The 27016-nt window shown below is 36.1% G+C and overlaps 1 protein-coding gene across 1 annotated transcript in view; it reads left to right on the top strand.

The window, feature by feature from the left end:
* The window catches only part of ZZZ3 (zinc finger, ZZ-type containing 3), a 30644-nt gene extending 4178 nt beyond the window's left edge, over positions 1 to 26466 (top strand). The window contains exons 2-11 of the mRNA XM_010146053.1: positions 10167 to 10305; positions 11711 to 11858; positions 11942 to 12060; positions 12320 to 12391; positions 12577 to 12678; positions 14069 to 14164; positions 18401 to 18553; positions 21640 to 21774; positions 24389 to 24489; positions 24884 to 26466. Coding sequence (XP_010144355.1) covers positions 10167 to 10305; positions 11711 to 11858; positions 11942 to 12060; positions 12320 to 12391; positions 12577 to 12678; positions 14069 to 14164; positions 18401 to 18553; positions 21640 to 21774; positions 24389 to 24489; positions 24884 to 25028 — 1210 coding nt within the window. The 3' untranslated portion in view covers positions 25029 to 26466. The remainder of the gene's footprint in view (positions 1 to 10166; positions 10306 to 11710; positions 11859 to 11941; positions 12061 to 12319; positions 12392 to 12576; positions 12679 to 14068; positions 14165 to 18400; positions 18554 to 21639; positions 21775 to 24388; positions 24490 to 24883) is intronic.
* The last annotated feature ends 550 nt before the right edge of the window (positions 26467 to 27016 follow it).

Raw genomic sequence — 27016 nt, 5'->3', positions numbered from 1 at the left:
TTTGTATGTTCCACTTGGGGGGGGAAAAAAGCTATATTCCTCTGTGTCGTAGAAGCAAATCATTATGTCTGTAAACTTAATTCCTTGTTACATTACATAGCTTGATGACATGCACTTTCCCAGAGCTGATTATCAATCTCCAACAAATTATTGTAACATTGATAAAATGTTAACAACTGATAAATGAATATACTGAAACCTTCAACAGCTGTGGATAAGACTTACTATAAGAAAAACAACTAAATGTATGTTTTGGTATATTTGTATGCATTTTGTTGCTCTTTTACTCTTGCTGTTTTTAAACAACATTCATATATTACTATTTCTGGGAAACCTGGATGTTATAATAGGAAAAATAATCATCACAGAAAGCAAATTATGGAATATTAGTTATTCACAGAAAAGGCTGCAATGATGGATGTTCTACAACTTCTTCAATAAAACAGATCTGCCCTAGAAAGTCAGATCTGAGATCTCTAAACAGAAATTTTATCACAACAGACATTCATGTAGATAACAGACTGATCTAGAGGGTTGTATAATTGTGAAGTATTGTTAATGCTAAATTATCAGTTATTACAAACACAAATTTAATTTTGGTCTGTTATGATTCTGCAGAAAAATACGGTTTGGTGCATATTTAAGAAATTTACTTGTATTTCCTAGCTCAGAAACTTTTGCATTTTCTCTTGAGGTATTTTCATCAGAACTGCACTTGTTAATTTAAATCTTTTTACACTGCTTAATTTTATATGCTGTGCTTAGTATTTTGCATATGTCTTTCCTCAGGAGTTTCTCGTACCTCTTTGCTCTATCTTTTTATAGTTTAATTCTTTCTTATATTGCAGTAGCTTACTTTAATTTTCTATCTTATGCGTTATTTTATTCTCAGTACATTTTCCCTTTTGCCCAGTGTTCCATTCCATGTAGTGCTCTTTTCCCTTTTTTTTAAATTTTTTTTTTAATTTTTTTTTTAACTCTTCCTCTCTAGTCTCTTTGGAGATTTGTAATGTTTGGCAGGTCGTATCTTGCATGAGGGAAAATTTTTGTTTAACGCCTAGCTCCGAGTTCTAGATGAAAGTGTAATTGAGGAACTGAATTTTCCTGTGTGTGTAATGCATTATACAGTCTAAGATCCTGTAAACGGCGGTTAGCTTTGTAGGAACTACTTAGGCTTGTAGGTAAGCTCACTGAAATAGAAGAATTATGCATGAGCACTTGCCTACAGGCATTCAGTTGCAAGAGTCGGGACTTGCATTTGTTCAGTAAATAGATATTTCCATATATCTTTGGATTCTTCTTCATGTTAATGAAGTATTGAGTTTATAATATTTAAAATCATAATAGCTGTACTGACATTTAAACTGAAGGCAGATTAAAATGAAATATTTTAATACATCTCTTAAACCCCAGTCTTGTGAATTCTTACCTACTATGGGTTGTATTGTTGGAGAAGCCTTGGAAAGACACAGGACCATGTAGCATCATACAATCAGACTGAATACCTAATTGACAATTCATAGTGATACCATTAATGTCTTTGGATTTATTATTATATGAATGTGAGAAAGAAAAGAAACACCTGTGGCATTTCCTGTGGTACAGGTTTTGTATTTTATTCAGACACACATGTTTCTCCCTAATGAATCAGTTCAGATTGAAACAGTTCTCTGTAACATTTTACTTGTTAGGATAGGGTCTGGTGCACCTTGCCATACCAATTATTTGAGAACTACCTTAAAAGAATCTTCTTAAAGTGTAACCCTAATATAATCCTGTAGCAGTTATCTTCACTAAGGTGAACTTCTGTTTTTACCTTCACCATGTTTTTTCCATAACTGGATGGCATTAAGTGTTCAAAATTAAACTACTTTTCATGAATATATTTTAAGATAAAATCTCCGTATCTATCTTGAAATATATTGGGTAAGAATCAAAAAATGACATCAATTTTTTAAATTTATCCCCATATATTCAGATGTATGTCTCAGGATTAGGGCCATATTTATAACACTGTATGGATATATTTTAATGAACAGAAAGTCAGAAAATCTAACATTCCTTTGTAGTGATGTTGTGTAGCTATGAGTAGCTAATACTATAAAATAAATTACCCTCCTGTATTATTTTTAAGGACACATTTGTCTTTGTCGTATTTTCCCGTGAGACAGAGTTTTAGGGTGAGGAGACTGGTTGTTACATTGTTTCATCTTAAGAAATAAAGAAAATTGGAATAAATGAAGGAAATCAAGTTAGTTTTTGTAGTAGAAGTTTTAATCCATATTGGAGTCAAGAATGTTATGAGATGGCAACTATTTTGTAAACGTGTAACCACTGAATACTTCATAAAATATATTGTCAACATAGAAGAATTGAAGTAGACATTTTTAGTGTTGGATAATTAGTTTACAATGTGTTTTAATTCATCCTTTGTTCCTCACAAGAGTGATGTGGCATACAGTGATATTTTTCTTAAACTACCTATTAATGTAAAACTTAAATATGGAAAATTGGTTCTTTTTTCAGAGAGGAGTTTCTACTGTCTGGTAGATTGGTCTGCATTCTTAGAAAAACAAAAAAATAAATCTGCTTTAAAATTCTCATTTCATGTAGAAGTTGAATGCTGCAGCTAGTTCATCTGAAAATAGTAATTTAATGTAGATGAATTAGAAACTTCTAATATGAGTTTCTGATCAGCTGCGGTTTGGAATTGCAGATAATTGTTACTAAAACATGTTGCAATAGTGTAATGGTCATGCAACCACATTTATTAATGAAATCCTCTTTATATTTTACACCAGCTTAATATTTTGAGTATTTTGAGGAACTTTTACCATCAGCATTATTATTTTATCATGTTCAGTAAGATAATGTCTATCTAGAAATACTTATCAACGGAAAATCTGTAAGCGACAAAAAATTCTTGAGAGTCTAAAGATTAAGATTTAGTTAAGAGTGATTTTGTAATCATAGATTCATGTTTTATAATTACATAAACTATTCAATATACACTAAATAATAGAGTTCTTAATTTGCAAGAGGTAATGCCTTGGGCTTGTGCTGCATCTGCTTTTCTCTCTAGTAACAGACTTAACTCTAGAAGCCATTAAATGTCAAGTACCTTTGTCAAATCCGTTTTTCTTCCTCTGAACATGGTTATCTTGCTGTCAACCACAGCACAATCCTAGTGAACAGCAGTATGGCATTTAAATAACGCATCCTGTGGAGAGCAAAGCTTCATTTCTTTTGGATTTGTGTCCTTTGCTCCTTGAATTCTCTTCTCTACCAATTTGCCTGATACCTGCTTTTCAGTTTCTGCCTACGCTTTCACCTCCAAGAGTCCTCTGTTGCAGCATCCTGTGCTGGAGGACAGAGCGTGAGCTCTCCAATGCATTGCTGCTTCCCTGCTCCTGGCTTGGTAGTACCTGTGGGTGTGTGTGCTAATGGATTGACTGGAGAATGTGAAGAGGAACAGTTGAATTCTGCTTGCCTTTCTCTTGTGGAGACTAGTTATGGTCTCTCCCCCTTTCCAAACTGCCAGTTTTTAGAGAACATACAAGAACTTGTCTTTCCAACTTCTTTGATCAACATGGATCAAAAATCATGAGGGAAAAGTGTGGAAATTTAAAAAAAAAACCCCACAAACTTACTATTTTATTACAGAAAAAGGTAGAAATTTATTTCCTAAGGGTCCTTGTTAGTAAAGTCATCTAAACTGGAAAATTAAGTGTTAATAAATAATAAAAATGGTTTTGAGGTGTATGTAGAAAATACCAGTTGAAAAAAAAATCAAATGCCATAGGAAATTTATCATCCTGATTTAAAAAAAAAAGGGAGAGAAAACCCAAGAACAAGTTGGGTAGTAATGTATTGACCCAGCACAGCTGTGTGGAGCGTAAGGCTTTGGCTGTGCACAAAAAGGGACGCTTAACAAATGCAGAAGTGATAAAGTGTCTGGTGAGACAAGGAATAAATTACCATAATTGCCTACTGGGTAGGGATGTATAAGTATTTCACTAAAATACATAATGATGCTGCAAAGAAAAGAACCTAGACAGAGTTGCCGGCGTGTGCTGTGAAAGCATAGGTATCTTTCCTCTTCAGTTTTAACTAGCACAGAGTGAAATAACTCCTTGACCAGTCTTAAGTGTTTGTTCTTGTCTTCCCTGAAGTTCTGACAGCATCTCCATCATGAACTACAAAACTGGCTGGCAGTATCTTTTAGAAAGGAATTGTACAGACACTACGTATTAATGTTTGGTTTAGACTAGGCAAGAAGTTCTGAGCAAGAGAGGTGTTTCTTTGGTACTAGAAAGTACTTACGTGCTATTTTGAGAGGAGGAAAATCCTACTTTTTGGTTTCCTTTAAATTTTGTTCTTTTGTAGGAATAACCAGCTGATTTTTAGATTTTCATTGTTGCGCATCTTTGTTTTGCTTTGTGTATCTCAAGGTGAAGAGGTGCCGTTTTGTATGACAGCCTTTGAAAGTTTTATGCTTCCTAAGCCAAGGACTAACTGTCCATGGTTTATGATCATAGTGAATACTACTCAAAATCATGTTTTACTAGTTTTCCTACTTATTTCTAACTTTCTTTAGCTAAAACAAATTGAGTGAATAGTTCTTTGTATTGCTGTTAGAACATTCAGCTTCTCCTGATTGCATTTCATGTTCTTGTAATCCAATTATAGTCATCAGGTATTACTGTAACACAGTACTTGAGGGAACATGTTAATTTGTTCCTATAGCAAGAATATACACCTGAGTAATTAAGGGAGTCTTTCCTTGGGAAGTCAGTGCTGTCTACTTTTTGCAGGTTTTTTTTGTTTGTTTTTGTTTTTGTTTGGTTGGTTGGTTTTTGTCCAGAGGATTTCTGTTCAATTGGGTCCCTTTTATGGTAACATGGGTCGCTCCTGTTTTGTCTGTGGAAGAAAGCCCCTTGTGAATGACTGCTGTACTCAGCATGATTTTAGAGAAGAATACCTAAGCAGAGGGACTGGAGGAATCTGTGCGGCATTTTCTCCTAGTAAAAGAACTAGGGCTGTTCTCATTAGAGATGATGAGAAGGGAGGAGAAAAAGTTGGGGATATGCTGTCAGTGTTTCTGTGCCCCTTGTGAGGAAAACTTCTAGTGCCATTTCCTCACCTCGCTCCAGGCTTTGAAGACAGAGGAATGAGAGACCTGTATCTTTTTCCCTACTGAATGTCCGTGTTTCTCAGGCAAATACTGTAGAAAGTGCTGTTAAAGGAAGATCAAAAGATCAAAAGATCACTTTAACTATGTTAAAGTGTGTTAACTGGGGAAGATAATGGATGGTGTTTTAAACTTTCATGTTGACAAGACTGAAACAAGTTACCTGTTTGTTTAAATGCACAGAGACCTAATTGCTGCTAAAAATTTTGAAAACTTGCTGGAAATGTGGATAATTGATAAAGGTGATTTTTTACTTCTAATACTAAATCCTGCTGAGTGTGGTGGACAGCTCTTGACAAGAGTGAAGCCTAGACAGATACATGTGTGTTCCCTTTCTGAGCCAGAGATAAGGATTTAAGAAGGAAAAGGACATCACAGGCTCATAACCAATAAAATACTGTTCAGATGCTTTAAATACAAACTCTGGAGCTGTGAAAGTTAGAAGGAAGGTGAAATTAATAGTGAGAAGTGCCTCTCTTGCATCTAGGTAAAGCTGCAGTAGGGCTTTCTGTTCTGGTTTAGGGTTTGTGGTTGTTTTCAGTGTCCTTTTTTAAAAAATGTGCTTTTTGGCTTAGTTCTGTTTCATTTTAAATAGGTGTGAATTTAGCCTGAGGCTGGCATTCAGAAATAGCGATTTTTGTTCTGCTACTGACATGGTAGGCTTAGAGAAGCCACTTAATGTATTCTTGAGTTGTTTCATGTATAAAATGGAGATGCAGTTTATTTATTTATTTCAGAAGTATTTTAAAAGATCTGAAGTACAAACATTAAATATAGGTAGAGAAAGTGCAGTAAATTGCAATATGTGTAAAGAGGTTAAGCTAGAGTGGACAACAATTTCATGAGTTGCAGAACTGGCTGTAAGTAGGTTACCTTGGTCACAGTATCTGAGCGTTAGCTAAGTAATAACCTGACATACCTGCTTTCTTCAGGCAAAGGTGCTTTTGAGTCCTGACAGGAGTTGGTATATGCCCTTACCGATTATTCCCTTAAACTCCTTTCTGTTTCTGACGGGAGATCAAAGAGTGGCCACCCTTGAGCAGTCTCTTCTGCTTCCTTGTTGCTGTCATGTGTGTTCTACAAGGCTATCATTGAATCCCAGCACTAGTGCAGAAACAGATCTTCTAAAATCTCAGCTACACATCAGAATAATTTGTGAGAAACTCTGCAGTGTCAAAGTTACTGTATCATGACGCTGGCAGAGATTTCAGGCCAAGTTTAAACGGTGGAGCATTATCTGATACTTCTGAACTGAAACAAAATAAAAACAAAACAAAACACTCACTTCTTTGAAATTAGAAGATTGTGTTTGGTCTGACTTAAAATTATTTCTCCAGCCTCTTACTACAGCTTCCTTGGGTTAACTTGGAAATTCTAAGTGCAATAAATGTTTTCCTTTTCTACAGTAATTTGTAGTCCTATAATATAACATGTTTAATACCCAAGATTTTCTTAATTAGGTATTTTTTTTCTGAAAGCGCGGCTAGTAGACCAAAATCCAGAGTGATCACTGACTTCAGTATAGAGCAGGTTTTAATCTGTACTTTGCTAGAGTGCCAGTAGGTGGCAATAAAACAAAGATTTGTTCAAATCCTCCAGGTTACTGATAACTACCAGTTTTGTGTCACAACTCTTGGAAATGCAAACACCAAGTTTGCTTTAAATTAGATGTTTTTTCTGCATACATTTTAGCCATGTTTTACAAGAAGTGTATACTCCTTCACTTAAAACAAATCCTATCTGTACAAGAAATAATCAGTATTTCTAATATAAATTTTAAGTTATGGTACACGTGTTTTTTACCTTCTAATCCCCCTAATTTATGTCACTATGCTTTTTGTCAGGTTTAGTAATTGGAACCAAGAGAAGTGTAACTTCAGTTACTGCAGGGGATATGTCTTGTCTGTGAGTTTACCCAGAGTATGCAGTTTTAGTTGTATGGGTTTGTTTTGTTTTGGTGGAGGATGTGATAATTTTCCTTGGTAATTCCTCGTAGATCTTTCAGAGAAAATTACGTAACTGTAGCTGGATAATTTAGAGGTGGTTGCTTTCTGATTGCCTCATTGAAGGATGGAGCTAGTTTTGCAGTAGACTAGCGAGCAAGGTTCCAGCTACTTTCTCTTTACCGTCATTAGGCTTTTTGAATTTTGGAGAATGTTAGTGCAGCTGCAGGAGGCACTTTGAATCACAAGTCTTGTGCTGATTTCCAAAGAACCTTGGAAGATGGATAGGAAAATTGTTAACCACTTTTTTTTCCTCGTTTTTTAAATAGTCCTGGAAATTTTGCACACACTGTCTTTTGCTTAATGCAGCAGAAGTACTATGTTACTGTTTGAGACTAGGAAGCTGGAACAGACAGATACATGGAGGAAGTGCTCAGCGTGTGCGTTGTTACTTGAATTACTGCTTTTTCAGAGAAATACTTGGCTTTACTGCAGTCACGTAGGGCCAGAGAACCGAAAGCCCGTACAAACTGGTGAAAACAGCATGGTTCAAAACTTAAAAGAACATATGCAGACACATTATAATACAGTCAGTTAAAAATGATGTTGGAAATTAAAAGGGCATGCAGTGGTTTGGAGAGAATGCAATGCTGCCGTCAATCTTATACCTGACATACGGACTGTGCAAGCTAGGATTAGTATTTTCAAACTTTTCTTGTCAATGTAAGACCCCCAAATGCACATTTTCGTGCATTTCAGTACTTCCGATATTCATTCGATTAAATTGCAGTCTTATTCCTAGGCTTCAAAATATATTGATTCATAAAAAGTGAATATGGAAGTTAAAGTGAGTAACTCCAAGTTAATACATTTCTTTAGCAGGGGTACAAAAAAGTGTCAGAAAATCTTTTTGGCTGAACAGTTTGCTCAAGAACCCCTTTTTCTCTCTTGAATTATTTAATGAAAATAATGCTGTATAGCCACAATCAACATCTTATGACATCATCTTGAATGATCCTGACATTCTTGTAATATTTTATGTATTTCCATGAAGACCAGAGGTATCATTTCTGAACCATTTATCTTCAAGTCCATGATCACTTCTGTGAGGTCACATGAATGTTTTAATGAGGGAAATAATTGGAATTCATTATTGTTTTGTTTTGTTATTTCTCCCCAAATGTAGTTTATTCTCTTTCCATTTCCACTTAATTATTTAAGGCCACTTTATTATGGTGATTTCTTCCCCCCCACACATTGTTAAATTCGCACTTCATCTAAATCGCCAACATTTGGTTGCTTTTTTCTTCTATATATGTAAACATTTTAAATGAAATTATTTTCTTTCCATTTTATTTGGAAAAACAATCACTTAAATACCGTTTGAATAAGTGAGGTAAAATGGCACAAGAAAAGAAAATCAGGCATTTGTTGAACACCTTAGATGCAACTTTTTCTGCATGCTGGTCTTGTGAGAAGTATTGACACCTGCTGACAGAAAAAGAGTTTCTGTTGTCCAGGTTAACTCTTCTCCCCAGATATCATTAATCTCTTCTGTGTCTTCATTAAACACATTAGCAACCTGCCTTTGTTTCATTTCTCTGGAGCAGGCAAGGCAGGCTTCTACGTGACAAGTGCTGTCAGTCCACCTGGGCACGGGCAACAGTTGCCAAGCGCCAAGCTAGCCAATAATCAGATGCTATTTCTAAACACAAGTAAAGATCTTAATTCCATGTGTGATGATTCCTGTAACAGCCTGCTGTTGTCTAGGACAGTATGATGTCCTGTCACTACTTCTGTAAGTTATAATTTCGTTCTTCACCTGCTCAAAAATAGCCCCATTAATTTTCTTGCTTTGTGCAAAGTTATTTTGTTTAGAAGAAACTGGAGCACTTGTGCAGTAGTGAGAACATTCCCTTTCTGTTTAACAAGCATTTTAGGTCTTAGTTGCCTGTAAACCTGAACATGTGCAGAGAAATTTAAATAATAATAAATTCAAAACAGAATTTTATCCTGCTGTTTTTAAACAGGCTCAGTATTTTATTTTCAAACTTCAGAACGAATGGGTAGATTTTACACAGATATTACATTTGAGTGCCAGAAAATGTTTTAAAATGACGTTGATACCTAGTAATTTGCAACAACAGAGGCCATGGGTAACTACATGATTCAGGATCTGAAGTGACCTATAGCTTTAAAGCTAATAAAAAGGTATTAAATGTCGTTACCCGTTTTTTCAAGGCTGTGTTACAATATCACATGGTTTGAGTTAGCTTCGCAGAAAGCAGTTTGTGACACGTACACTTCTGGGTACAGGTAGGGTAGTCACATCAGTGACTCAGATGTGTCTGTTCAATAGGCAATCAAAACTGCGTGTGAATCTGGGATGGCAGGCTGGAGGGAACACTGGCATTTTCATTCAACTTCCATATTCTTAGCGGAATCTGGTTTGTGTGTATTTATTTTGAAAATTACTTATTCCTTGGTTTATTGTTACATTTCATAAACGATAATCATATTCTGCTCTAAAATGAGGCTTCTGTGGAAGCCAGTTCTTTCTAAGCCATTCCTTTCCACCCTGTGGATTGTTGAGCAAAATGTCAAAACTCTGTGCTAGAGTCATTTGTATGGGGTAGAAGGAAGCTGATTTTGAGGTGGAAATTAGGTCATTTTGGTTGTGGGTTTTTTTAACTTTGTAACTAAAGCTTCCTAACTAAAGGTCATAGCTGTTGAGAATATGAGTAGGTTGCCCATGATACCATATTGTTTTCACTTGTATCAAATTTACATTTGAAGGAAATCAAGGGGTGGTTCGTTTTTTTTTTTTTCCAGTGGGTCTGTGTAAATTTGTCTACTACTTAAAATAGATTTGATAGACATTTTTACTGAATTATATAAAAAATTCTATAAACTCTTGCAGATAAGCTATGAAATCTGGTAGGTACTAGCAGCTAATCGTGGCTAGTGTTTAGATGGGGGGATATCACTTTTAAAAGGCAAATTTAGTGAGATGTTTTCCTTTGTCTCTGTAGTTATCAGAGACTGTTGCAGACGATTGCTGTACTCGAGGCTCAACGTACTCAAGCAGTTCAAGACCTTGAAAGTTTAGGCAGACACCAGAGAGAAGCACTGAAAGATCCTATTGGATTTGTGGAAAGACTCCAGAAGAAGGTATTTCAATGGGCTTTTCTTAAGTCTCAATTGGTTTTTTTTTTTTAATATAACTAGCAATTCATCGTCTGTGGAAATCAGAGAATTCTATACATAGTGTGTAAACATGAGTTTAAAATCTTTTTCTGCTGAGCAAAAATGGCCCTTTGTTTTCTTACTACACCTGGAAGAAAGTTCTTCGATGATTTTATTAGATATGGTTTCTCTATTTTTGGTATGTACAAATGTAAATTTCAAAATGTAATGCAGGTATTTTAAGACAACCTGAAATCTGCAGGAGATGGGAAGTAGTTCATAGTAAGATATCAGAACACGAATTCAAAACTTTTCTCATTAGACAAGTCAAATGTTGTGCTACGAGTGAATTTGGTAGGGTGCTTTTTAAAGAGTGGGAAATGTACTTCATAGCCAAAACCAAAATGAATGCTGGAAAATATATGTATCTTCTCTAGATAACATATTAGAATATTGTCTGAGGGAGGAGAATTAATTTTGATAAGGAAACATTTTCTTTCCAAGCTTTAAAAAATAATTGTAGTAACAGGAATACTGAAAAATTGTTCAGAGCTGCAATACTCTCTTGCTGCCACGTCAACCAGTGACAAACAATGCCTGACCTTCTAGTCTTGTAGCAACGTGTTGTATTTCAATGAAGAATGAAGCTTTTTGAATGGTGCTTTTTTTCCTACGTTTGTAGAGCCTAGGTTCAAAGAGAGGTCTGATGTAAGCCCATTGGTTTCAGTAATTGTCTTTCCATTACATTTTGAGATGAGTTATTTGTATGCATGATGTAATAGTATTGCATTTGATAATCATTGTGTGGGGAAATAGTAATGATAGTTGAAAATACCTGGTGTATTTCTATCTCCATACCAAAGGGATGGTACTCTAAGGTTGACCCTTTAATGAAGTGGTGAGCTTTGCAAAAGTGGTGTGCTAGGCAGAAGACGGCAATATCAGTATAAAGTATACGTTGACTCCTTTGATGGGAAGAGTTTAGGTTTATCAGATGATAAAACTCCAAATCTTACCTGTGGTAAGAAAGGTTCCTGGGCAAACAGTATGTTTAAGCAAAATAAAAGACAGATAATCAGTAATAGGACATTGAAGTCAGAAATACCTGATTTCGACTGTGAAGTACACGCTTTAAAGTTTTATGCTCAATAAGCCATCATTGACCGTGCCGCTGCATATTTTCTCTACACTGTTGTGTATTATTCTTGAAAGGTATCTTCTCCGTACAAAGACTGTGCTGCATGGCACTTTAAAATTTCTAGTTTTGAATACTTCTGTAGCTAAGAAGCAGTATCAGATTTTCATGTTTCAGATTTCTTAGGCTTTTTGTTTGAATATACAGCGATTGCGTTAAATATTGGTTTTCACTTTTCATTTTTGTTTTTTTCAGGTCGATATGGGTCTTCCATATCCTCAGAGAGTTGTTCAGCTCCCTGAGATTGCCTGGGACCAATACACCACTAGCCTTGGGAACTTTGAGAGAGAATTCAAAAACCGAAAACGTAACAGTAGGAGAGTGAAGCTGATTTTTGACAAAGGTAAAAAGGAAAGTGGGTATATGTTACAAGAAAGAAATGACCAATGTGGAGGTTTAATAATTCCATTTTTGTGTTGCTTACAGTAGGTATACCTGCAAGACCAAAAAGTCCTTTGGATCCCAAGAAGGATGGAGAGGCTATTTCATACTCTGTCTTGCCTTTAAGTGATGGTCCAGAAGGTTCTACAAACAGTCGTCCACAGGTAGTTGTTACAAAAGAAATGATAAAATTTTAAAAAATAGTATTTTTTCTTTTTTAATATGGGTATTTGGATAATTCTTAGCTTTTTTTCAAATGTTAATGTTGGCAATAATGTGTCATTCATGTATTCAAATCAGAGACCTTGTTTTTGGTTTAGGCAAATTTTATTTCATTTTACTTAGGAAAAGAGTTAAAATCAAGTTATCCTAACCATACTTTTTCTAAACACGTATGCCATTTTATATAATGTGTTTGAGCAGATGATAAGAGGGCGGCTTTGTGATGAGACCAAACCTGAAACTTTTAACCAGCTGTGGACTGTAGAGGAACAGGTAATTGAAAACTCTTACGTTTTGTAGCTGTGGCAAAAATACATGAGAATAAAAGCAAATTGTGTAATAAATAATGTTTAAAACTCTTAGAAGTCGAGTCCCATATATGTGGATACTGATCATTTGACAACTCGTACTTCTACTGGGAAAGATGTATTTATTTTTTTTTTCTACTGTCGATTTAGAAAAAACTTGAGCAATTGCTTTTGAAGTATCCGCCAGAGGAAGTAGAGTCTCGACGGTGGCAGAAGATAGCTGATGAACTGGGAAATAGAACAGCAAAACAGGTAACAAGTAAATCACGTTGAAAAGTAATGACTTTCCTTGACTTTTAAGCTTTTTAGAGGCATTGATAAGAGATTGTATCTAGGTTTGTCTTCAACACTCAAGTAATTTTTTCTAATTTGAGGGGGTTTTCTGTAAAAAAAAAAAAAATTCATAAACTGAGAGGTTAAAAAAGAGGGTTTATTTTTATAATGTTTGTAATTAAAGCAATAAAACTTATTTTGCTAGGAAAAAGATCTAAGTGCTTTGGCATTGTTTGAATGCTAGCACTGTGGTAGTAGTGATGTCAGTCTCCACATCCTAGTAGCAGATACAGATTCACAGAGGATATATGTGTAGATGTCTTTTTAATAGCAATAAATAAAATCCAGTATCTCTTCAGTAGTCACTTTTCCCTAAAAAATGTAGCAGCAGGGTTTGCATTTCACCAATGCAACTCCATCTCAAATGCAGGATTTCAAAAGTGCCCCACAGCCCGTGAGAAAGCTGCTCTCCACATCCTAGTAGCAGATACAGATTCACAGAGGATATATGTGTAGATGTCTTTTTAATAGCAATAAATAAAATCCAGTATCTCTTCAGTAGTCACTTTTCCCTAAAAAATGTAGCAGCAGGGTTTGCATTTCACCAATGCAACTCCATCTCAAATGCAGGATTTCAAAAGTGCCCCACAGCCCGTGAGAAAGCTGCCACACCTAGTTGTTGATTAGGTTTTGACAGCATGCATTTAATTCTGTATAGCAAGTGTAGTGACTCCAGCTCTTCTCATACTGAATAACGTTGGAGTGCTGAATTTCCTGCACCTTAATACTGTAGAATGGGCAGACGTGAGTACTGAGAGACAGAAGAATTAGTTCTGCGCTGGGGCTGAGATCCACAAAAGGACACAGGTGTGGAGATACTGAGTATTTCTGCACCTGACTTGCTGGGATTTTCTCCCTAAAATGACATAATTTCTGCATTTTGACCAGAAGTAAAAAAGGCTGATGTTTTGTGTTTACAACATTTTAATTTCTCCTATTTCAGTTGTGTAAGAGTATGTTTATGTATTTCAATATGTAAGATTACCTGATCCGTGATCATATCTGTACTTAGAGGTATATTTCTCCATACCTAAAAAACCTAAAATATATGCTTGCTTATTTCATATTAAGAAGTAGAAGTACTTTCTGACAGTGGTAGGTTTTTTTCTGTGAAAGCCTCTGAAGTGTCTGGACCTATTACAAATGCAGCATTGCAAGATAGGCGATGGTTAGAGTAATTGTCACAAAGTAGAAAATGAGGATTTCTTGTCCTTATATTCTGAACCAATGTAGCAACGCCGGCAAAACTTTGAAGTGAAGGCTTGTTATATTTCTTTTGACATTTAATCGTCGTGTTTTGTTTTTTCAGGTTGCCAGTAGAGTGCAAAAATATTTTATTAAACTGACTAAAGCTGGTATTCCAGTTCCAGGAAGAACTCCAAACTTATATTTATATTCCAAAAAGGTGAGACAATATTACAGCAGAAATTCTGTATTTCTGTTTGCATTTATGTGCAAGTTAAGTCTACAGAATTACAGTATTTTCAATAGATTTAATCTTGATTAGCGCTTTCTTCTCTATAATGTTCTTATTTTGCCATTAGCATTGTAGAGTGAGTTGGGTGTTATTCCAGTTTCACATCAACATCTGTTAGTTACACCTCTATCAGATAAACTCGGAGACATGAACCGTCAGAAAAGAGAACATAGCAGTCAGATCGCAGGCTGAACAAGCAGGGTTGAATCATTGGTCTTGGGGAACTTTTCCTCATTTGCAAGTTTACTGGAATTGATCGAGAAGAGGATAATGAGAGCTCTGTAGGAAAACATTAAAGAACCCTATATTTCATATTGCACAGTGATCTTCTGTTTAACCAAAACGTAGAAAATTACGTATATATCTGAGCATACTGAACTAGCACAAGCATAGGCTTAAGACTGAAGTGTCTGTTCTGTTTCGATTTGCAACATATATGACAATTAAAATAGAATGGTTTTACAAATGGCTATTAAAATACGGTGCTTTTTCTGATCTTGGAATGGATGAGGCAGGGAAGGTGCAGATGTGACTCTGCCGCTTTGTCTATTGGAAAAGTGTTTTCTGGCAGAAGAACTAAAAAACCAGCTGGAAGCATCGATACCTTAAATGCTGTGGTGAGATTCATCTGTCAGAACTCTAAATTACTCCCGCAGTTTACCATACTGTGGGGCTACTTTCAAAAGGGGTTGAAAATTTAGTTCTGAGAATTGAAATTCTTTGAGTTTTTTATGTCACCATACCACTTTAAATGACCCTAGTCACATGTCTTTTCTTATTTCCTCGTAGTTTTATTTGGAAACCTTGTTATTAAAGAATGTGAGCAATACAGCCAGGCAGCAGATCACTGTGGTTGATAAATAGTGGGAATACTCCATCAGTACATGTGTGACATTTTAACCATGTTTTTCACTAATTCAAACAGCGATCCATAAGTTCTTTACCCCACTGCTCTGCATACAAACACAGTATAACCAAAGTGCAACAATTTTTATTAAAATTCTTGACATTCTCATACTACAATGGTAATGCTATCATCCTGCAGATTCTTCTTAAGCTTATTGTAGAACAAATCTAAACCTTCTGTTTTCATAGTATGATTCATATCCTTATTACCAGGTCATAAGAGTAAGGTCATTGTGCCCTGGTTTATGTTAAGGTAGTGTCTCCATAAGAAATATAGCAGATGAAAAAATCAAACGAATAGCGTATGTGGGGGAATTGAGCTCTTAGTCTGCTAATATAGCTGTCTACTTAGAACACAGATTGACAGCACTGTACGAGGCTGCAAGTATTGCCAGGTCTCCAGTGAAGATAACATAATGTGGCAGAAAAGAAATTCAAGGGGTTTTGGAAGCCTGGGTCATGCTTATGCTGTGCTCTTCCTTATTTTGATACTGAGTATGCACATACACTGTAAACTGTGGTATCTGCTTTATTGCCAGTCATAAAAGTATGAAAATTGGATGCTGATACTTAAAGCACGTATCTATGGGAGAATAAAAACCATAGATATATTTAAAACAAATAATTGTGTCAAAGGGATGCTTCACAAGAAGGTACTTGCATTTCTCCGTGGGGATTGCCCAGGATGCTTTTTTCAAATGGTTACTGAGGAGGCAAGAAGCCTATTCAGTTCTTGAATGTCTTCTTGAAATTACTGTGTGTATCTCCTCATATGACATGATGTCTCTTCTGGTAACTGATATGGGAAATTAAACAGGATACATCAGTTTATTTTCCTGTGTAACCATTATCTACTACTGGTGAAAATAAAACTGAATCAGAGATCTAGAATTCTAGTATTCAGTTTTTCAATTATGGTTTATAATTTTCAACTTAATGCTTATAAAATATCGTTAGTGTACCTGCTTTTAAGCTTAATTCTGAAGATACATTTCCCACAGGAAAAAAACGATTTTTTAACTGTCTAATGTGATATTTTAGTTCATTCTTCTCCAGAAGTAGAATCATGTTAGAGAATTCAAATCCTCAGTTAAATTCTTAGGTCATAACTGTATGCATAACAGTGCTACTATTTAAGCATAGACACAATTTTCCTAGATCTGTTTTTTATTAACACAAAATTTAAATCATTGTGTCAGCTCAAGCTGGAGTACTGTCTAACTTTATGAATGGAATATTTTGAGGGGTTTGAAATTTTAAAGGAAAACAGAAAAGAAGCAAAACAGGAAATGATCATAAGACAGAAGGTGAAAAATTCAAAATTTTGGATAGTACATTAGTCTTAGAACAAAATCTTCATTTTTGTTTTGTGTACAGAAGTTGTTCTGCAGATCTGAGGTACCAGCTTCCAACTGTTAGTACAGACTTCATCTCTTCCCTTAAGAGTGAATGGAGCTAGTCACGAAAATTTTATTATTCTTCTGGGCATAGCTACATTTCATCTAAGATAATTTGTGTCATCTTTGCCTTTTCTTTCTAAACATTGCATAATTAAAATAATGCCAGATCCCTCTTTAGATGTTGAATCCCTCTTTAGAAATAAATGGTTGTATTATAGTATTACAGGTTTGTAACTGATACAGAATCACAGAATGGTTTGGGTTGGAAGGGACCTTAAAGATCATGTAGTTCCAACCCTCCTGCCATGGGCAGGGATGTCTTCCACTAGACCAGGTTGCTCAAAGCCTTGTCTTGAACACTTGCAGGGAGGGGGCATCCACAGCTTCTCTGGGAAACCTGTTCCAATGCCTCAATATCCTCACAGTAAAGAATTTCTTCCTAATATCTAACATAAATCTACCCTCTTTCAGGATGCAGTTGGCATTCTGGGCTGCCAGCACACATTGCAGGCTCATGCTCAGTTTTCATCTCCCAGCGCACAAACGTCCTTCTCCACAGGGCTGGTCTCAATCCACTCATCACCCAGCCTCTATTTGTGCATGGGGTTGCTCTGACCCATATGCAGGACCTTGCAGTTGGCCTTGTTGAACTTCATGAGGCTTGTACAGGTCCACCCCTCAGGGTCCTTCTGAATGGCATCCCTTCCTTCCAGCGTGTCAGCAGCACCACACAGCTTGCTGAGGATGCACTCAATCCAACTGTCCATGTCACCAACAAAGATGTATAGGAACCTTTGGGGTAAACAGTCTCGCATAAAAAGAGAAGGTATTAACTATTTGTTAATACTCCTTATGCTTCATCTGTATGACAGAAGCTAGGCACAGTGTAAGACAATCTGCATTTTTATAAGTATTAAAAAGAAACCCCACATTTCATACTTGCAGTTTTTGATTCACTTAAATTCCTTAAATTGAGGAATCTAAGATTTGACATGTAAGATATCAAAGTCCTGGTCTGGATAGCAGCTAAGTAAAAGGTTGAGTCAGCGTCATTCACCCTAAATTACTCTTTTTTTATATTTAATATTCTTCCATAGGGAATAAGTAATAGCAGCTGAGTGCCTTTAAGTAATCTATTTTAAAACTGCCATGCATTCTGCACCTTCAGACAGCATTAAAGTTGAAAGGTGTTAGATATACACTAATGGAGTAATTTACCTCATCTAATATCTTGTAGGTTCCGTTTCCAGTCGGTGGCAATGAAGAGGAACCTTCAGAGAGCAATTCTTTCTAACTCTTAGAAATCTATGATAGAGTGAATTGCCTTTACTCTCCCTGGACTAGGAAAGAAATCTGGACAGTTAGACTAGACTTAGATTTTCTAAGGCACAGATTAATGCAAGAACTTGCTAAGTGTCGAGCTTGGACAGGTCTCTTGGGTCTTGGACCTGTGCAAAACTACTTCTTTGTTTAGTCTCGCACTCACACTATTCATGACTCTCGGAAGATTTTAATATCTTTGCACTTTGGTTCTCAGTCTTCAGAACTGTAACAGCTTTACTTTCTGTTTTTCTGTTGTTGGTCTCATCTCTTTAGATGGTAGGGGTTTTAGGGTAAGGGCTCTTTCTCTCCGCGTTCTTAGCAAAGAAGTGTTGCACTGTTCATCTGAGCTTACCTGCTATGGAGGAGAAAAACTCCAGCTGTGTGAGACTCCGATATAGAGGTTTAAGTAAAAATTGGAAAGGTGACAGGCTGTATAATGCAGAAGAGCAAATTTCTTGCAAGGTTTTATCAATGAGGGTTACTTAAATAACAGCCAAGGAATGTTTTTAAAAATATATCATTTTTTTCACTGTAGTCATCAAGTAGACGGCAGCATCCCTTAAATAAACATCTTTTCAAACCTTCAACTTTCATGACATCTCATGAACCTCCAGTTTATATGGATGAAGATGATGACAGATCCAGTTTTCACAGCCATATGGATACTGCAGCAGAAGAGGAAGTATCGGTATGTCATTTAAATCAGTCAGAGAATGTCTTGCTTACTGTCATGATAACCTTGTTTAATGAGTAATATGAGGATTGAGCATCTTTGCCATAAATTAAATACCATCCAGTAAGTATTAAGTCGTCATGAGATTCATGAGCCATTTTGAATTATGGACACTTAGTTAAAATAAAGGTCTCCAACTGCAGAAAATTTAGACCAAATCAGATAGGAAGTATGTCAAAGTAGTAATAAACAGTTTTGTCCTGAAACAGCTCTAAAAAGTTTTAGCTGCATATTTTCAAAAAGTTACCTAATGTGAGATGAGTTTGAAGACCATATAAACCATGATTCTGTTTAAAGATATGTTTTAGAAAAGTTACATAGAGGTGAGGTAAAAATTGGATGCTCTTGGCATCATTGCTTTTTGTCTTCCTTCACTGGCTGGATTAATTATGCATGTTTTTTTAAATCCGCTTCAAAGCATGAACAGACTGAGTTGTCAATCAAAAAGCAAATGTATGTGTTTATAGATGCGAATTCTGCTAGACATCTTAACTCAATGTATTATTACATCATGTAATAATGTTCCACCATCCTAATTTATCACATGCAGTAATACTACAGGAATTTAGACAGATGTCTTTCCCACTTCCATATAGAGTCATAGAATCATAGAGGGACTATATCCTACCTCCAGGATTCTGGGCAAGTTTCACAGCTGTGAATCACTGTGGCTTTACAGGGCTTTGACTGAAGAGTCTGACTTGTCAAATTTTTTTTATTTTTTTTTTTGGTGAGCCTAGTGACATCTTGTGTGTGAAAAGCTTGTTGCATAATAGAAGTATTTAGGCCACCCGGTATAAGTCCATTCACTTTCTTTATTGACTTTTTTACATGCACTGCATAATCTACCTTAAATTATTAAATTTGTTCATCTACTGCTAGGTCTTCAATCCCATCCTCGCTCATGTTCTCTGTTTTCTCTCTGATTGTCTTTTGGTTCATCTACAGACATTCCTGATAAGTTTGTGTATTCCAGTGAGACCCTTAAAAAGTCTGGAAAGAAAAATACATATTGAAGAGATGCAGATTACTATTATTTATCTCAATGGCACTGGTTTTGAGCAAACACTCCTTTGTTCTGTATTGTTTTTAAATACATATTTTCTAACTGTATTGGATATTTTCCTGAAACATTTTGGTTTTGCCATGGTGTCCTATGGGCACTGTAAATCAGCTGGGATTTATTTTAATTTGGATAGAAGTTGCTGGTTTACATTTTTGCAGTGATAATGGTGGACTTCTGCCCCTCCTCCCCCTTTTTTTTTTTTTTTTTTTTTTTTTTTTCCACATTTGGCTTAATCTTTTCTTTCTTCACTAGTGCAGCATTTCCAGATGGATATTATTTGTGGCTTGCAGTAATGTAGAAAAACACAGGTGAGCTCAGTTACCAAAAAGATCCCCATTATCAGTGCAAAATAGAAGCAATTTGGAAGAAAAAAGGGATCATGGACTATATTCAAAATGACTGTACAGGATTCTGTTCTTATGTTAAAAGTTAATTCTCTAGTGACAGTGACTGTCTTGGAGAAAAATACTTTGCATCAGCACGGTGGAGAATGGATTCAGTGTTGCAAGGAAATTATGAGAAAGGGGGTTTTTTTGACTTTTTTTACAATGGAAGTTCTTAGGTGCTGTTCCGTTGTATTTTCCAGGATACAACCAGTCAGCTTGACTGGCATAACCATTGCTGAAAAATTGTTTTAGTATAAATGAGTTATTCCCAAGTGAAGACCTTCTCTTTCCAACAGAGTGAATTTACTTTTTAGTTATGATAACTTCATTTTGTGAGCAGTCTTAATTATTCTAGAATACAACTACTTACTATTCCGGAATTAAGTGTCCACACTGGGAGCTATTGTAGCATAGTTTATTCATTATACAGTTGTCTTGTGCCAGGCAGTTTTTCTCAGAAAACCTTTTGAGAGTTGCATTGAAGGTGAGTTCCTTCTTTATATTATGAGAATGTAGCTTACCACCACACAATTTAATCACGTCGTTTAACCTTGATTTTTTTTTTTAAACATTTGTAGTCTACCAAATCCGTAGTTACAAGTAAATAATTGATAAGGCCTCAAATTTTAACATTAAAGAGCAAGCCTCTTTCCTTCGCTTCCTTGAATGAATTACTAAATAATACAGATGCTTTATTCTTCAACGATTCATATAAAGAAATCGAAATTGTGTGTGTAGGTTACCTTAGAATAATTCTGATTGCTGTCTTGTGGATGTTTTCCATAACTTAATGTTCCTGTCAGCGTAGGACCCTATCCTGTCAATAAAGACTTACCATCTTTGAACACAGCTGACTTCTGCCAAGCGCAGCTACCACAATTAAATGGGCATCTTGAAACAGGCATCTGAATTAGAGTGAGAGCTTCTGTCTTCTCATAGCAGAGAAGTCCTGACAAATTGTTGAAGAAAACTGGATGAGAAAAAACAGAAATGGTGTGTTTCTTTAAAAAGCGAGGACCATTTGTTGTAAATCTCTGGCAAAGTTGTATGCACCAGCCTGTAGAGTGACGTTCGTAATTTAGGAAAAACAGCAATCTAGTTTCTTAAGCTAGTAAGAGACCATGTGAAGTAAAGGGATGAACGAGCTGGATAACTCTGAAACTTCATCTCTTCCAGTCACGGAATGATGCTTCTCATCACTTTTTATTCTTACAGGTAAAAGTGAGAAGTTAATACTGTTAAGATTGACTGTTTTCAAGTTAAAAAATACATAGAATGGAAGGCTTGATTTATGGGTCTTTCAAAAATCTGAGTTTGTACAAACTCGTTTGTAGGAAAATGTGCTTTTTCTTTTAATGCAAATAATGAAGTATAAATAATACAAAAATAAAATGTAAGTTAGCGGTATGCGCTGTTTTGTGCTATGTTGTAAAAAAATAATTTCCTGTTATGTATCTTAGTTAGAATATATTGCTAGCATTTTCTCAAAGATTACTGCTCATACATAGTGATTTATGGAATAGAGGTCTTACTACTTATTATATTCCTGAAGTCAATAATGTTTCTCCTGTTTTTTTAACCATGAACAGGATGAAGAGAGTATTCCAATAACATGTCGAGAGTTACCTGAATACAAAGAACTGTTAGAGTTTAAAAAATTGAAGAAACGGAAACTCCAGCAGATGCATGCGGAAAGTGGATTTGTGCAGCACGTGGGATTCAAGGTGAGTTTAAAAGATGTTCAGCTGTTACTCAGTGGACTGTGGAAGTTTTCAAAGATAACATGATTTGGATTTCCCAAGAAGGCTTTGTTTAATATAGCAAGTTTGGTTCCTTAGTTCTTGTTCACTGTGTCTGCTTTTCCTCACTTTCTTTAATGAAAAGAACTCAAGTAATAATTCACTTTCTGATAGCTCCAGTTTCACTGGATACTGATACCGTATGAAAGTTAATAAGCCTACTGTCTTTTCCTCACTCATATTGTGAAAATACAGCTCTAGAGCCTTGTAAAATCGTTACAAAATTCCATTTGACACTACATGCTGTTTTGAGAATCATTCATTGATAATAATTTTCTCTGAATATGAGTTTGGAGTCATTGTGCCTCCACCTGAGGCCAAAGAAGGGGCAAAGATTTTGCATGAGAACAGTAATAGATTAATAAATGTTTTGTTTTGTAGCAGCCTCCCAATCCCGTTGAGTAATAACTTGCAGAATTTGAAGTGAGGACACAGAACAATTATGTGAAATTAAGAAAATAAACATTAACTTAAGCTAATGTGTTGTCCCAGTATCAACCATTAGTAGTTGACATGAAAGAAAGGGCATTCTCTAAATTGTATTTTCTGGTTTGCAAGGGATTTTCTGTGTAACTAGTTGCTATGTTGGAACAGTTTCTTCACCTTGTTTAGTGTTATGCAGCTAGATTTATTTTCTGATGCCCATTTATATAAGAATATAATGATACTCAGTGTGAAGTTCAGTTCAAAATTACTGGAAAATTAAGACAGTTGACTTTGACAGACTTAATCACGCTGTTACATCACCAAGGCACTTTTTAGATTTGCTATTTTTTTAAAAAGTTAGTGTGGTGTGTTTGGTGTTTTCTTTGGGTTTTGGTTTTTTATGTGGTTGGTTGGTTTTTAAGTTAGCGGTTTTTTAACCCCAGAAAATCAAAACTCTGATAAGGCAGACCAGGCTTCCAGGCAACAAACTAGTTGATTTTTCTACATAAAATTACTCTGACATGTAAATTGACATTATGCAGTGTCAAGCATTTGAAAGCTTCTTTGCGATCTGAATTTGATTTTATTATACATTATAGAAAGCTATGAAATTACATGATTATCTAGTATTTCCCCTCAGGAGTGTTGCCTTGCTCAGTGCATGGGCTGGATGGAGCTCACCTAATAAGCAACCATTCAGAACACTTTGGGTTTTGTATGGCCTTCAACCTCATTTACTACACATTATTCAAACTGTACTTTGAATATTGAATTATTGAATCCCTTGTGTGCTTTTTATGGTTTTCATTGCTATAATATCAGAGCAATCTGCAAATACTTTTTTCTTTTCCTTAGGAAATGAAAGTTATGGAATTATTTCTGTTTCACAGGGGAGAGGGAAGCTGGAGCGCAGAAATTAGTAAGGTCAAGGGTTTCCACTATCGTGGTTCTCAAATTGAGATAACTGGAACCTTTTCTTTTTTTTTAAGAATTTAGCATTATTCTGAACTTGGTATTTTCAGAGAACAGCTCTGAGTTTGCTTAGTCCCTCCTCATTATCAGCCCTTGAATTCTGAAAGTCATCTGTGGAAGGAGGGGATACCGCTGTGACAAAAATGCTTGTAAGGTCTAAGATGTTTGTAATCGTGAGGGGATTAGTTGTGGCCAAGAGTGAGCTGCCATGTGAGCGGGTTTCACAAATGCTGTGAGAAAACTTTGGGTTCCGCAGGAGGATGAGCTGTGGGAGCACAGGCGTGTTTGCCGCATTTCTTTTTCCTTTCCAGTCCTGTCTCTGCGGCCCTCTCTAGATTATTTAGAAATTTTCTTTGCCTTCAAGTCTCATTTTCCAGGTTTCCTTTTTTATCAAATATTTTGCATTTCTGCCCCTCTGCTCTACCATTATGAATTTTTTATCCGGCCTTGATGTTTCATTTGAACTTTGTTTTCTTCTCTTCATTCCATGCTCTTCATGCACTTAGCAGCTGTTGTGTGGTCCCTGATACTTCTCAGGGGGTTAGTTCTTGTCTTCTTGCTCAGCTTTAGTTTTTCTCTTCCCTGAAAGTGGTGTCCCACAGCCTTCCCAGCCACCTGGCTTTTGGTTCCAGCCCACCTAGAATGTGTTGCTACATTTTCTGAGTTTGAAAGGGTATCAGTCTGACCTGTCACGTTGTGATCTGCAGCCCATCAGCAGCTTCCCTTGGAAGGCGGATCTGTGTAGTTAGACATTCATAGATCGGACTGAAGTTGTAGAAACGTCATGTTTCTGTTTCAGCAGTGCTGTGTTGCAGCCGTTCTGACAACCCTGTGAGGATGAGCAGTGACTGCAGGCAGGACGGGGTCTGCTTTTGTGGGATATTGTCAACATGGAGCATTCGGGGCAGCAAAGCGACAGAAAGGTTGATCAATCCTCAGGGCTCTGGAGGGCCTGTCGTAGAGAATGAGGACTTCTGTGTACATGAATGCGTTACGGTCTGTGGTGAGAAGAGTTCGGCTGTGTAGGCTAGCAGCAATCGACCTACAAACACGTCTTTCTGTATGGTGTAATGCTGTGTACGGCAGTAACGTAAGCGGTTACAGTTGCTGTTTTTTCAGTGCTCTTCCATCTGCTTCACAGTGCGATAACTGCGGAATAGAACCTATCCAGGGCGTTCGGTGGCACTGCCAAGACTGCCCTCAAGAAATGTCCTTGGATTTCTGTGATTCTTGTTCTGACTGGTGAGCAGCATATGCTTCTACTTGTTATTTGCAATTAACTTGAATCTCTCTCTGTGGCTTAAATGCTGCTCATGTTGGAAATCTTTGCTCCAGCACAGGACACAATCCTGTGCTGGGGAAAGTGGAAGATCCTTTGTCACAAATTTTTGGGAGATACATTTTGTAAGCATGTTCTGGACACAATTTTTTTTCTCTTAATGCAGTGGACAGATAAGTTTAGTACTGTTAAATAGTGAGAGAAATTATACTTCCTGAATTAACTGGTATCAAATTTGGTATGAATCAGCTAATATGATAATTGTGTCTGAAAGTTAAAAATAAGGAAAATATTTGACTGTTAAAGATAAGGAAAATACTTGACTTTTAAACTGTTATCTTTTTCTTTCCCTTGCAGTCTGCATGAAACAGAGATTCATAAGGAAGATCATCAGTTAGAACCTATTTACAGAGCAGAGACATTTTTAGACAGAGACTACTGCATGTCCCAGGGCACCAGTTACAATTATCTTGACCCAAACTACTTTCCAGCAAATAGATGACATGGGAAGCAGATGTACCATCTTGGGTTTACTATCCTGTTTGAAAAATAACAATGGCACCATTGTTAATTCTGTGCACATTTTGGAAAGACTCTGCTTTCCCTGAAATGTCGCTCACAGCATGACAGCTTCCTGGGTGTACTTGTCAAACTACAGCTTTGAGCTGTCATGGTTCTAGATCACTGAACAGCAGCTGAACATTCCTAGTGTGCGGAAGGGTTTCACTGGGAGACTTTTCTTTCACCACATTAGTCACTTTTAGGTGGTGATTCTAAACACAAAAGAAAAACATACAAAAGGGTGAGCCAGAAATGAGAGCACACATTAGAGTAAATTCCAAAGGCTTTGAAGAACTTGGTATAATGAGATCCAGAGGAGACGAAGTATTTATATAAAAACAGTTTAGTAGCTTGCAGTTTTGTTGTGAAATAGTTTTCAGCACAGTAACTGACTTCTTTAGGCAAGGTTTTAACCAATGACAGTGTTTGCTTCTAGGATGTACTCTAAAAAATACTTACTGTCTCAGCGATGGTTGGTTACAGGCCTTTATTAAATCGGAGCTGCTTAATCACATTGACTTTCAATTTTTTTTAATTTTTTTTTTTAAACCACGATGAACTCTATTTACCAACAGTGAAGCACTACAGGGGGCAACTGTGGCATTGCTTCCTTAACCAGCTCATGGTGTGTGAATGTTATAAAATTGTCACTCAGATATATTTTTTAAATGTAATGTTATATAAGATGATCGTGTGATGTGTACAAAATATGGTGAAAAGTGCCAGTGGTAGTAACTGTGTAAAGTCTCCAATACTCAACATTAACTCCTTTAAAATAAAATACACAGCCTTCTGCCTCTGTATTTGGAGTTGTTAGTGCAACTCATCAAAGAAAACTGCCTAATATAAATCATATATATGGTAATAATTTTTCCTCTTTTGTAGTCTGCACAAGATCCATGAAAGATTGTATTTTTATTACTATTTAAACAGTGATTAAATTTAGCCTGAGCAGTGAGCAAGGGTTCACATGCATTCTTTTATACTGCTGGATTTTGTTGTGCATCATTTAAAACATTTTGTATGTTTCTTCTTATCTGTGTATACAGTATGTTCTTAAATAATGTTCAATTGTCAGGAGAACTGTGAGAAATAAACTATGTGGATACAGTCTGTTTATATATAGAATGCTTGCTGTGACTTCCTTTCTGTGTAGTTCCGACTTTTTAATCAAGATGGAAAACATTAAAGGACATTTTAGTGTGTCATACAAATATTCACTATGCAGACCTGCAAGATGCCCAGCGCCCTCCTCTGCTGTCCATTTCAGTGGGAACCGATGGTGCTCTGCGCCCACTAAAACACGCTTCGCCTTTTGCAGGATTAGCGTCTTAGCTTTCTCCTGTCTTACGCACAGGCTGTTCTTTTCCAGATCGCAGAAATTCCAATCTTAGGAGCCTTGGTACACTGTATACCATTGTCTGAGAAGCTTTGTAATTATTGTGACATATATTAGCTAATATATTTTCTATTGAAATGTATAGCTTGTGATTCAGAAACACTTGATTATTTTATAACTGTAATAGACTTCCAGTTGCTTTGAAACTTGAACACTCAAAAGTAATTAGCTAGAAGATAAACTAATTTGACTTAAAAAGATGGCAATAAGGATAATTGGCTGGCTGCACCTAATTAACTATCAACTGATCGGTATTACGTTTTGCAATAACTTTAGGTGTAGTTATTTTTTGCTTCAGAAAAAGTATTAAGCATTTAATCTATTTAGAAGTTAATAAAGTACAGTTACTAAAACACTGAGCAAGTATCATATGTAAACATATCTCATGTATCTAATATACTTAGATAAATTTAATAAACCTGAAAAAAATACAACAGAAAAATTCACACGCTGCATTTTAGTTCTTAATTGGAAAAGATACTGCTCTGAGAGGCTCTCTAATACCATCAAAATGGGCTTTCCACGTCATT

The sequence above is a fragment of the Buceros rhinoceros genome, unplaced genomic scaffold, assembly GCF_000710305.1.
Source record: "Buceros rhinoceros silvestris isolate BGI_N320 unplaced genomic scaffold, ASM71030v1 scaffold3042, whole genome shotgun sequence".
Classification (NCBI taxonomy): Eukaryota; Metazoa; Chordata; class Aves; order Bucerotiformes; family Bucerotidae; genus Buceros; species Buceros rhinoceros.
Note: the sequence above shows the minus strand (reverse complement) of the source record. Positions and strands in the feature narration are given on the sequence as shown.